Below are 13,012 nucleotides of genomic sequence, written 5' to 3' on the forward strand. Positions count from 1 at the left end.
AAACCACACATCATTATTTAATTAAAGTACTAGATTTGCTTCTCTCAGAACTGTGGCTTTAACAATTACCTTAGTTTATAGTTGTAAAATGCGGTCAGTCGGACTCGTCAGCACTTCATAGTTTAATATCTATCTAGTGATTGATGTGCTTAATTCGCATGCTACCTAGATTTTCGGAAAGTGTATGACAAATATTACTTAATGTGTTTAACTAGGGTTTTGTGGGGAAAATACTGCGGACTTCTAACTGCTCTTGGCTATCAGACAGAGGCCAGTAACAGATTATATCTTCCCCATTACAATTAGTTAGTTTCAGTTTAGATTTCACTGTACGATTTCGAAATATATTCAGTTTTGATTGACACAGAAGATAATTTCGTCAAGTAGGCTAACGAAACGAAACAAAACAAAGTCGCCGTTTTCTCATTTTATAGGTTATGGGCGATTTTTCGTCCTCCCTTTTGTGTATGTGTATAACCTCTCCGTTAAGATTTATTATGAGTCACGTAACCTTCAACATGCATTCGGGAGATAGTGGGTGCCAATCCCACTGTCGGCAGCCCTGAGGATGGTTTTCCTTGGATTCCCATTTTCACATCAGGCCAGTGTAACTTAATTAATGCCACGGTCGCTTTCTTCCCAATCCTAGCCCTTTCCTATCCCATCATCACCATAAGACCTATCTGTGTCGGTGCGACGTAGCCTAAAGCAGATTGTAACATATATACATAAATTGTGGTTGAAAGTATGTGTGGTTTAGATTCACGTTTGTGATTTTCGTGAGATTTGAAATAAGACCCTAAACCAGGGCTGTCCAACGTTCGTTTTTACGCGAGCACATTCACATGATAACTAAGGGTATGCGGGCGCCAGGTACGATTCCACTAATTCGGCTACTGTTATCGGTACTACAACGACTTAATAATAATAATAATAATAAATCTAGAATTAAAAATTATATGAACATATATTTACTCACATAATTAATATGAAATTTGGCACTGCATGCTCGCTGCAAGTTGAGGAGAGTCTGGTGTGTAACTGGAACAGGCTGCTCTTAACGCGTCATCCAGGTGTGAGTCTGTCAGGCAGGATCGGTATTTGTTTTTTATTATGTTCATAGTCGAAAACGCGACTTCACAAAGATAGGTTGAACCAAAACAAGATTGCATCTTCAGAGCAACACTGCGGGTAATGTGATTTTTCTTACCGTCCACCAGAGTCCAGAAATTGCCACGTTGCGTAGGAGGATTTCAAAGATAGGTCTGACTGAAGGCTTAAAATTTCCGTTTCTAATTCTTCAGCATTATAATTTTCGAATATTTCACACACCCTCCCTCCAAGCTCACAAACGTCAACAGAAGCGAAGGGATTATTGACAAACATGATCACTGGTTCAAGCATTGAAAACTGGCTAAATCTGCTACCAAATTCGGGCCCAAGAGTTTCAAGATGTTTAGCAAGAGATGAAAAATCACGCTTGCCGCCATTTACTGTATCTGTCATAGATTTCAAATTTGGAAAATGTGAAAGGGATTTTCTATTTAAACGGACAATCCATACCTTAAGTTTCTTTTCAAATGCATTGACAATACTTATCATACCTGAAATATTATGATATTTTCCTTGCAATTCGAGATTTAACTCATTTAATTTTGAGGTGATGTCTGCCAAGAATGCTAAATCGATTAGTCAAGATATATAATCAAGTTCGTGATAATATTTCCCAGGAGATGATTTCATTAAGTCTCGCTTCTCATCCAACAGGCAGCAAAACCGTTCGTTTTCCCCCTACTAAGCCACCTTACGTCTGCATGACGGATGACGTCACCATACTCCGAATCTGACATACTTAAAATATTTCTGAACAATCGATGACGAGTAGACGACGATCTTATATAATTCACGACATGAGTTACAGTTTTCATGACATGATCGAACTTAAAAACCTTTGCGCATAAAGCTTCTTGGTGAATAATACAATAAGAAAGAAATTTTGGAAATGATTCATCCTTAGCGCAAAGAGAAAGAAATCCATTATTTCTACCAGTCATAGACGGTGCCCCATCTGTTGTTATAGCGACAAGCTTTGACAGTGGTAAGTTACTCTCTTTTGTGAATTTAACGTAAGCATTAAATGTCTTCTCCCTAGTACGTCCATGAAGTGGCAATAGCTTGGCAAATTCTTCCTTTACTGTAAAATCATTAAAAACCTTTCTAGCAAATACACACAACTCAGCAGTGTCATACATATAAGCACTTTCATCAAACTGGAGTGAAAAATTTTCACACGATTTCAAATCCTGATGCAACTGAGATTCCATATTAGAATTCTGTTCAACCCGCCTAGCAACAGTTTGGTGAGACAACTGAAGTACTTTGATTGAAGATATCAGTTCAGATTTATCTTTGTGAGATTCGAACAGAGATTCGGCGGCATTTAATATAGCTTCTTTCACTACTTCCCCGTCACTGAAAGTTTTTTCTCCTTTTAGCTAGGACATAACAAACTTTGTAAGAAGCTATTGTCACGTTACGCGTTTGCTGAACTGGCTTCTTAAACGCACATTGTTGCAATGCTAATTTAGATTTTAGGCCTTTCACTTTGTGTTTTCTTAGTTCAGAATTAACAGGAAATTCACTGTCAAATTTTTTGTGATTAGTACATTACTTCTTTCAGGAACAGACACGCTAGCATTACACAATAAACAGACTTTCCTTTGTTTTCAGTAACGCAATACTGGTCCTCCCATTCACTGTTAAAGTTATAATTTCTTTGCCTTTTAGCCATGTTAAGAAGAGTTGTGTTTAATGAAATATAACTGATTATAAACTGAATAATTTAACGTTTAAATAATAATGAAAAAAAAGCACACGAAACATGTTGAATGTACAACTTATCACAACACAAGGCACTCAAAACGTATTCCATAAGCACTGCATAAGCTTACAATAATAATACTGAATGCTCGCCTGAAAGCTAGGAACTGGGAACATTCCAATTGCAAGACTTTCATAAATCGTTTGTTCATTGTTTACGGCACAGCTTTGTTGGGATTAAAGTTACTTTGTGGGCAAATTGGGTGTCCCATTGTCGCCCTGGTGAAACTCTGTCATAGTAGGTAGTTTATGGCATTGCAATCAAGTGAATCATAAGGAAGCGGTTCTGTTTGGCAGAATAAATATGCGGCTATATTTGGCTCCGTGAGTAGAGAGGGCCTTATACCTGGCGCTGCCCCCCCCCCCCCCCCCCCGCCCCCACACACACACTCTCAGTGAGAGGTTTGTGGAGGATTTCCCTTTGTCGCAACTACTTACATGTCGAATAGCTCTCTTTCTGAACCTTTCTTATCTCTTCACTAATTGCGGACACGAGTCAGGTCTAGATCACATTTATGGCTTACTCAAAGCTCTTTGTGTATTTGGAGGTACGGATAAAACAAATTTCCTGACTTTGAGGACGGTATTTTTAAGAGAAAAGTAATAATATTTATTGAAATGCAAATGTATTGTTGTCAAATATTAAGTAAAATTTAATTTGGAAATTAATTGCGAAGGGCGCCGTAAAAGGGCACCTCGGGCGCCATGGCACCCGCGGGCGCGGCGTCGAACAGGGCTGCCCTAAACCATCAAGTATTTGTATGGAGGGAAATTGTGTTGAAACCGTTCAATATTACGACAAAGAAAAGTTATACTCAACCTGTAGAGACCCCAGCAGTAGAGAACCTACAGTGGTAAGGTATAGTAACATTTTAACCATCATTGAAACAATGAACACTAAGCTTGTAGCCTCTGACATCTATGCGCACTTCGTTCACTTATTCTAGTTTGTCGTTTTCTTCGTCAAAGTACTGTGCTGTGTGGTTGATTAAGGGTTTCCGGTTATCCGATGTTGGTCCGGTTACGTGCCGGATGCGACCACGCTGATATCGTGCCGCTACCGACCGAGTGGATTATGCCTGTTGCTCACGGTCAAATTTTTGGTAAAATTATTTGACAAAAGATTTGACAAAAATTTCTCAACATCTTTTATCAAATATGTTGTGTTGTACACGGTAAAATATTTCTTCAAACTCATACCAGTGCCATCTGTTGGTCAAAACTCAGAATTAAATTTGTTTGGCCTGACCTCTGTGGGAATAGGTCCCAAGTACTGAAACTGATTGTTTTGCTCTTTGGCTGTCAGATGAGCATGTTCTACTGTCAGTGAATAAATCACAAATGCCATCAGTACATAGTAAACAAATTGCAGCTTTAGTTGCAATAGCTGCATGTGCAGTTATTAAAAGGAAAAACAGTAGGAAGAGGAGAGCTATAAGGTGGTGGACCAGACCTTGGGTGGGATGATGGAAGGGGATTGTTATCTTTAGTCCAGAATGAATTGAGATTAGAGGACACTGAATCATACAGGAATTTCTTAAGAGTGAGTGAAGGGAACTTCAAAAAATTGCTCCAGTTAGTTGGACCTAGAATAGCAAGAAAGACACAAATATGAGGCAAGCTATTCTAGCTGCAATGAGACTACATGTAACACTGCGATTTCTTGCCACTGGTGAATTATATACAAACCTCATGTATGCTACAAAAATACCTTTTGGTACCCTGGCTCGTATAATCCCTGAAACATGTAGGGAGATAGACAATGCATTAAGGAAAGACTATTTGTAAGTAGGACTGTATATTTATTAATAATTATATCACAACATAAGGTAATTATTTTATTTTATGACATATTTTACTCCATTTCTTCCAGTAGAGCCTCTGTAAGTAAGTTCTGTATTTTTTGTTTAGTTAAAATTTTCACTCTTTTGTTTTTTATTTGACGGAGCTCACAAGCAATGTAGTTTGCAAATGCTTCCTCTGAATCTACAGCTGAAGCTGACATGGATGCTAATACCTGACTAGCACTTGCCAGCACTTGGTCCTCAGGTGAAACCTTTTTTCTTTTTCTGATTGATGTACCTGAAAAGTGGAAAATCCCTCATATTTTAAAAGTATCATTAATGAAACCACGCTTTCCTAAGAATGTTATTTTAAATTAAATGCAGTAACTCCATTTTACTGGGTATATAATGTTTTGTACCTTCTTTTTGTGGAGGCTGGTTCATCACACTCTTTGTGCTAGAAGCAGGTGTGACTGTGTCAGACTCCTGAACTAGGTCTACCAGTGCCCCGTCATCATCTAATGCTATATCATCCATCGTCACCATGGAGCTTCCTTCAAAATTCTGTAAGGAATTAATTTTCATTTCAGGTTCCAGACACAAATGAAAAATGGTTAAATATTGCTCAAGAATTTGAAGAGAAGTGGAACTTCCCAAACTGCATGGGAGCAATTGATGGGAAACATATTCATTTTGCAGCTCCACAATCAAGTGGATCACACTATTATAATTACAAGGGCACAAAACGCATTATTTTACTAGCAGTGGTTGATGCAACCTATAAATTTATTTATGTGGATATTGGAACTAATGGTCGTGTAAGTGATGGGGGTGTGTTTCAGAAAAGTGATTTATCTTCAGTAATGCATGACAGAATGCTGGTCATACCTCCTCCTCGTCAGCTGCCTGAATCTGACAAGGAGTTTCCCTTTGTTTTTGTGGCTGATGATGCTTTTTCACTGTCCATAAACATCATGAAACCCTTTCCCAACAGAGTATTGACAATGGAGCAAAAGAAATTTCAATTGCAGGTAGAGTCGGGTAATGTGTGTTTGCAAACAAAGTAGTGTTCAGCCGTACTAATTTCCATTTCTTGGTAAAACGAAAATGGATACATCAAGCTCACGATGGTATCCCTCTAAATGAAGATCTAATAAAAGGAAAAAACAACTTGAGGCAGCTCGTGAAGGCCTGAGTAAGAAAAGGGAGTTGAAAAATCAGGTAGGCCAAACTGTTGCACAGTCTACTACTGATTTAGAACCTAGTTGTAGCAATGCTACTGTTGGACAATCTACCACTAATTTACAGCTTAGTGGTAATAATGTTGCTTTTCATAACAGATCTATTGAAAATCAATCAAATTAAACTAGAACTGAGCAGAAATTATCTGCAGTTTCACCTGTGCTGCTAGGTCAGAGTGATTCGAGCTACATGCTAATACATAGTGGCACTCTTCAGGATTTATTAAACAATTTGAAATGTCCTGAATGTGACCGTGCTAGTCTAAATGTTGTGGTAAAATATCAGCTTGGTTTGGCAAACAAGCTGCATGTAATATGTAGTGCATGCAAGCATTGTACCAACAAGGTGTATACCAGTCCTAGGGCCAAAGTACAGTGTAAATCTGAAAGACCTCCCTTTGATGTCAATAGAAAAAGTGTAGAGGCTTTTCTAAGTATGGGGCTAGGCCATAGATATATGGAAAGGTTCTGCATATGCATGGGTATGCACTGTATGAACTCCAAGATATTCACCAGCCACATGAATGGCCTAGCCACAGAGGTCATAGATGCAAAAATGAAAATGCTTAGGGAGTCCAGAATGAATGTTCGCAAAGCACATGAGGATGTTGATTCTTCATTAGTGAATGCCAGTGTCATAGACATTGCTGTGTCTTATGATGGTACATATCACAAGCAAGGCCATACATCATTGTATGGCATTGGCCTGGTAGCTGATATTTTAACAGGACTGATCATTTACTATGAGGTTTTGTCAAAATTTTGCTACTATTGTGTCACTATCGCTAATGAAATGGATCCTGATATACCAGAATTCATGGTGCTTTCAGGGTATCATAAAAAGAGTGGTGAATGCTGTAAAAATTATGATGGCTCCTCAGGTTCAATGGAGGTCACTGCAGCTGATATAATGTGGAGATCTCTTCAGGAGTGCAAGATGAGATACACCACTGTACTCTCTGACGGAGATGCTAGGACCCACCAGCACCTGAATGAAGTTTCAATGTATGGTAAAGGTGTGGAAATAGTAAAAGAGGAGTGTTAACCATGTGGCAAAGAATGACCACAGCATTTTTTAAACTAAAAAAGGACACTAAAGACCTAAAACTGGGTGGTCGTGGCCCTACTAAACTGAATTTAGAGAACATAAAGAAACTCACAAGTTACTATAGACAGGTCATTCAGAATCATTTACCAGATGTACCTGCCATGAAAAATGCAATATATGCTACCCTGTACCATTACAGGTCTACAGATCACAAACCAGAACACAAAAAATGTCCCCAAGAAACAGATTCTTGGTGCTTCTACAATAGAAGCATTGCCCGTGGCGGGACTCCACAGAGCCATACCAAGATGTCTGTTCAGTTGTCTGACAGCATGTTATTGAGAATTTTGCCTACCTACCAGAGACTAGCAAGCAATGAATTGTTAGCTCGCTGAGTCCACACGTATCACATTTTGTCTGAAATGGGTGAAATTTTCCATTTATGTTCAGAAATAGACAGTGAACAAAGTTACAGAGCAAAAATTCAGGTTTCTTTGTTCTGAGTAAGAAAAATAAAAATTTGTAGGAAAGAAGCCATAAAATTTTTAAAAAATATTATGTGTGATATTAAAATTTATTACAGCTAAATCTTTGAAGTTACTTGAGATATCTTTCTGTAAAGTTCTTAAGCCTGTTTGAGGGTATGTAATATCAAAATACTAAATTTTAATAGCATTGCTAATGTGTGTGGAAGATTTTGATTAATACATGATTAGCAAAAATAATTTAAGTAAAATGCATACATTTTGAGAATTAATTGAATAATTTCAATGAAATGTTGTATACATGTTAGTTTCTAAGTTTAAAGTCAGCTGTCAAAATTTCAAGAAATTTGGTTCAGAAATATGGAAGTGTGAAAACTCAGTACCAATGTCCCATAAGTAAAATAAACCTGTCAGTGGACAAAGTTGGAGCTATTGTTCAAGTCACCTGTACTTTGCATAATTTCCTTCTGGAATAGAACAAAGCAGTTTACATGTGTCTGAACAGCACAGATCAGGAAAATATAAATGAAGGAAGGCTGCAGCATGGAAACTGGAGGAACAGTCAGTCAATGGAAGGAACTGAGGGGCAAAGTGGAAACACAGCAGCTCAAATACCTCTGAACATAACAAATAATTTTAAAGGTTATTTTAGTAGAATAGGACAAGTGAAGTGGCAAGAACATTGGGTGAACAGCTACCGATTTTGAAGGCAGAACAAACACTTTTTTGATTTCACTATTTGCTGTCTTGTTTCATTTTTGTTAATTAGTCTGATAATATATGTAAATATAATAAAGTATTACTTAACAATTTTAATAGATCTAAATGACATGCAGCTCAGTAATGCAGGTGTTTAAACTCAGTAACCAAATCATTCCTACAATTACATATGGCAATTGTTACTTCATCTCATCAGCACCACTAGCAAGGAGAGAGACCAGTATGATTAAGAAGCACCAACATTAAAATCCCCCTACCTTTCTTCTCACATGAAACTGTTACAAGTGTTGCCTGCACTAAAACGTCTAATGTTATTTTAATGAACAGCTTATACAATAGCAACCTTAGAACCAAGCATCAGTGTTTTTGTTCTCTTAAATAAACAATATTTCAGAAAGGTTTCTTTATTTAGGCCTACTTACTTTTCTAACTTGCTTCTTAATTTATTCTGCTTCACTTTTATGGGATATTTATAATGATGATCATTAGAATGCAAGTTATTTATTTCATAAAATGATTAATATACTTCGTATTCAGTGCACTTACCAAGACTATAGACTCAGTAAATCCATCTTCACTGAGCTGTGACATGTCAAGGTTAGATTTGCTACTTCTTGGCATGATGTGGTCAGTAAGAAACAGCAGTCTGTCATACCAAACAAATGATGGCCTGTATACATCATCGGAGCTCATTCCACTCTTCAGTTTGTTAACTTTATTCCTGAAATCGTAATGTCAATCCATTAAAACACATGCAGTAGGCCTATGTATAATAGTTACTGCTGCTTAGAAAACATAGGCCTTTCTATGAATGGCTAGACCGAACTTGAGATAGATCATTCAAATAATTTATCACAGGCCGAGTACTAACTACAATAACGGAACAATCGTCTCCCAGATCGTAAAATAATAATAAAGTGAAGGAATAATACTGCACTAACCTTTCGTTGTTGAATTGTGTTCGTAGGCCATTGATCTTGGACTTCACTTCTGAAGAATCCGTGTTTGGCCGGACTTCACACAGTGCACGCGCAATTTTTGCCTCCGCATCTCTCCTAGCATTCCTGTTATGATACAGTGGAGACTTAACTGCATATAAACACGTATGTTTCATATACTCTTCAATTAAAATTTCGACTGCTTCTTTCGTCCAGCCCGACATGTTTGTTTACAACTTGAGCTTCACAGACCCGCTACCAGATCGCTACTTCATCTCATACACTGCTGTGATTGGCTGTTGTATCAAATAATTTAATGAAAATAGGACATGCTCTATTTGACCATGATTTGACAAAATACTTTATCAAATCAGGTGTTCCGTAAAATTTGACCGTTAGCAACAGTCACTCCTTATTGAACAACGAGTTGTTCAATAAATGTGGTGAAAAATTTGACCGTGAGCAACGGGCATTAAGCATCGTGCCGCATGCGACCAATCAGTCACTCACCGCTGTTGTGTATTGAGGGAATCGCCGATGTGGCAGATCGCCTATCGGTTGTTTACCTAGTCTTTTCTTAAATAATTTCAGATAATTTGGAAATTAATCGAACATTTCCCTTGGTAAATTATTCCAAGTCCGCCTCTATGGTATAGTTGTTAGTGATTAGCTGCCTCCCCTCCGAGGCCCGCACTAGATTCCCATCTCTGTCACGAAATTTGAAAAGTGGTACGAGCACTGGAACGTGTCTTCTCAGCCTCGGGAGGTCATCCGAGTAGCGGGGTGTTTCGATTTTCTCCTCAGGATCCTCGAAGTGGTTTTCCATGGTTTCCCACATCTCCTCCAGGCAAATTGCCAGGATGGTACCTAATTAATGGCCACGGCCGCTTCCTTCCCTCCTTGTCTATCCCGTCCAATCTTCCCATCCCCTCACAAGGCCCCTGTTCCGCATAGCAGATGAGGCCGCCTGGGGGAGGTACTGGTCCTCCTTCCCAGTTTTACTTCCCGACCCAAAGTCTCTCGCTCCAGGACACTGCTCTTGAGGCGGTAGAGGTGGGATCCCTCGCTGAGTCAGAGGAAAAACCAACCCTGGAGGGTAAACGGATTAAGGAAGAATGAAAGAAATTATTCCAGTCCCTAACTCCCTTTCTTATAAACGAATTATTGGTTCAATTTGTCCTCTAGAATTCCAACTCATCTTCATATTGTGATCTTTCCTACTTTTAAAAGAATCACTCAAACGTATTCGTCTACTAATGTCATTCCACGCCAACTCTCCACTGACAGCTCCGAAAATACCACGTATTGTTTATACTGGAATGTTGTTTATGTAACATGATCTCAGGAAACTTCAAAGTATCTGAATAATTGCTACCATTTCCTATGATTACCTTAATCGTATTAAAATTTTATTTTTAGCGCATGACTTTTAGTGTTAGGAGTGTCCAAGGACATGTTCCGCTTGCCAGATCTGTAGCTCTTTTTCCCGGTGCACCCCATGGGAGTGGGCTACATATACTACTGCGTGCTTACTTATGGCAAGGAGTTCATTGACACGAAGAGATGCAAGCCTTGTACTTTATATAATGGATACTCTTACAGAAATTTACCGGAAATTCAAGGATGTTTGGTGACATGAGTATGTTTAAAAAATAAGATATCCCAGCGTAAAGGAAAACTAGTGTGTCAAAAAGACACAGCGGTGAGAATGATCAATCATCAATGCGTTCCAGACGAGGTGAACTTGGACGTAAAGAAAGCTATATTTCGAGCGAAGAAGCGATCCCGCGAGGACTAAGTGAGGCAGTTCCTCAGATATTTGACGAAAAAGTTCAGCCTTCACTAAACAGGCGTTACGAATTCGTTACAAGGACGCCGCAGTTCTACAGTTTAAAGATAACGTTGCACCGAAATAGAAACCATGCCCAAGGAGTATAAAAAGAGCCAAGAAGTTCCGAGGAAGTTATTCTTCGTGAGGAAATCGTAAAAATATCTGCGGGGAGAATTTTCTCCTGGCCGATGATGGTGTAAAAGATAAGTTGTTGATGTTCGGTGGAGGCAAAGGAAAGGAGATTTTGAGAACAGACTCATTTCTTCATGGACGGGACATTCAAAAGCTGCATTCAAAGTCAAATATATTCCATACATGTCGATCTTGGAAGCACAGAAGATGAAACAAAAGTTGCATCAGTCGTACTTGCTCTTCTTCCTGACAGAAAGAAAAAGAAAGAAACTTATTTACGGATGCTAAGATTGCTTCTACGAGTATTACCTCATCGGCAGCCTGAGACGGTATAGGCCTATACTGATTTTGAAACGTCGGCTATATCCGCTTTAAAGGAGGTACTCCCCTCATTTAATATCCGCAGGTGCGTTTTTCATTTTTCTTTCAGTTTACACAATGGCTCTGGAGGAGGATTCAGCAAATTGGTATGACTACACTATACAAAGGAAATGAAGACGTCAGACTGTGTACAAATATGTGCTATCCCTGATCTTCTCGAGCCTGAAAATGTTCAAGGCTGGCTATGTGTCCACGGGCGAGCACCAGAAGGAAAGGAGAAAAGCAAGTCGAATTCCTTGACTACTTCGTGGACCAATGGCTACAAAATCCTATTGAAGGATGGAATCATAAACTGAACAGTCGGATTAGAAGACCACATCCCAGAGTGAACGACTTCATAAAGTAATTAAAATCTGAAGCTGAGAAATTCAATCATAAGAATCTGAAGACGGGCTTGAATTTCGAAGGAGCGAAAAGGAAAAGGGTGAATAGCGAGTTGGATGGAAGATTAGCAAGGATTACTGATAGGTACGAAGAAGATTCTGATGTTTGAAAGTTTTCTATGACGATCTCTTACGTTCTGAAACTTGACTAATACCAAACGAGCCACAAGGTCTTCAATTGAAGACATTGTACGGTTACCCGTGCAGGTCCACGGCGCGGCGTCCGTGCGTTACTCGACCGAAGCTGGTGAAAGACAAGAAGACAGGCTCACCCCAAAACAGTTGAGGTGCCTATTTACGAAGAAGGCACTCAGATCTTGTCGCACTATCGTTATAGAATTATTTCTTAAAATTAGTTTAATCTAAACATTTTATTGAGATTAACTTTTGGAATTTTGTACACATTTCGAGCGTTATGGACAAAATTATAATTTTATTTATGTAGTCTGAGTGGCCGCGCGTGTTCGGCTATGGAGCCGCGTACGTTTGAACCCCATCGTCAGCTGTCCTGAGAATGGTCTTCTGTGGTGTCGTTATTTTCACTTGCAGGAAAATGCCGGGGCAATTCTTATCCATGATCCACAGCCGTTTCCTCTCACCTCTTTACCCAATTTTATTCACCATAACACATTTCCTCTTCATCAGCTTTTCAACCGAGGTTGGTGCCAGAAGGGCATCCGGCCGTGGAAACATGCCGTATAAATTCATCTCATCTAATCCTCGACCCCGTATTACGAAACGAGACCAAGGGCCGGTTCTACCATCCGCTGGTAAAGTGGCTGGCAGCTGCCCGGGAGGTAAACTACCTGGAGGTGTAAATCGGCTGGTACTTTGGCTTGCGTCCAACCACCTCCGCGCAAGCGCTAGGTAGCTACCTGGAGCTAGACACCGATATACGAAGTTGGCTAGACTGATTTTCAGCGACTTCTCGCTTTCGAGTGTGGTGCTATCTATCGTCAGATGCATGAAACTAATTGGATTGTCTTATTTCCCTGTGCATGCGTTTGCTGATTATCACCAAAAAGCCTAAAAAGGGGAGTCTTAAGAGTTATGGACAACGATTTATGTCAAGCTTTCGTGATTTTAATCTATGATCTTCAATATCAATAGCTAATTGGGATTAAAATCCTCGAGATTGCATTTTCTTACGCCCGTTATAACCTGTCGTGTAAGGCAGCGTTTTTGAAAA

General features: G+C 39.2%; 2 protein-coding genes across 4 annotated transcripts in view; one reads left to right on the plus strand and one right to left on the minus strand.

Annotated features, from left to right (window-relative positions):
* LOC136864722 (dnaJ homolog subfamily B member 6-B) overlaps nt 1-13,012 on the plus strand; it is a 346,776-nt gene that overhangs the window by 201,796 nt on the left and 131,968 nt on the right. The window lies entirely within an intron of this gene.
* LOC137498508 (uncharacterized) lies at nt 4,736-9,541 on the minus strand. The gene is made up of 4 exons (XM_068226092.1): nt 9,100-9,541; nt 8,705-8,879; nt 5,084-5,228; nt 4,736-4,962 (listed from the first exon to the last, which is right to left on the minus strand). The coding sequence occupies exons 1-4, from the start codon at nt 9,318-9,320 to the stop codon at nt 4,736-4,738; spliced, it is 768 nt and encodes a 255-aa protein (XP_068082193.1). The 5' UTR covers nt 9,321-9,541.

The sequence above is a fragment of the Anabrus simplex genome, chromosome 2 (genome assembly GCF_040414725.1).
Source record: "Anabrus simplex isolate iqAnaSimp1 chromosome 2, ASM4041472v1, whole genome shotgun sequence".
Classification (NCBI taxonomy): domain Eukaryota; kingdom Metazoa; phylum Arthropoda; class Insecta; order Orthoptera; family Tettigoniidae; genus Anabrus; species Anabrus simplex.

What these genes read in the sequence shown, in the direction of transcription:
- LOC137498508 (XM_068226092.1), bottom strand. Translation starts at nt 9,320, where the DNA reads ATGTCGGGCTGGACGAAAGAAGCAGTCGAAATTTTAATTGAAGAGTAT. An exon ending in ACACAATTCAACAACGAAAG is followed by an intron (nt 8,880 to 9,099) that starts GTTAGTGCAGTA and finishes TTACGATTTCAG; the next exon opens with GAATAAAGTTAACAAACTGA. An exon ending in CCAGCCTCCACAAAAAGAAG is followed by an intron (nt 4,963 to 5,083) that starts GTACAAAACATT and finishes TCCACTTTTCAG; the next exon opens with GTACATCAATCAGAAAAAGA.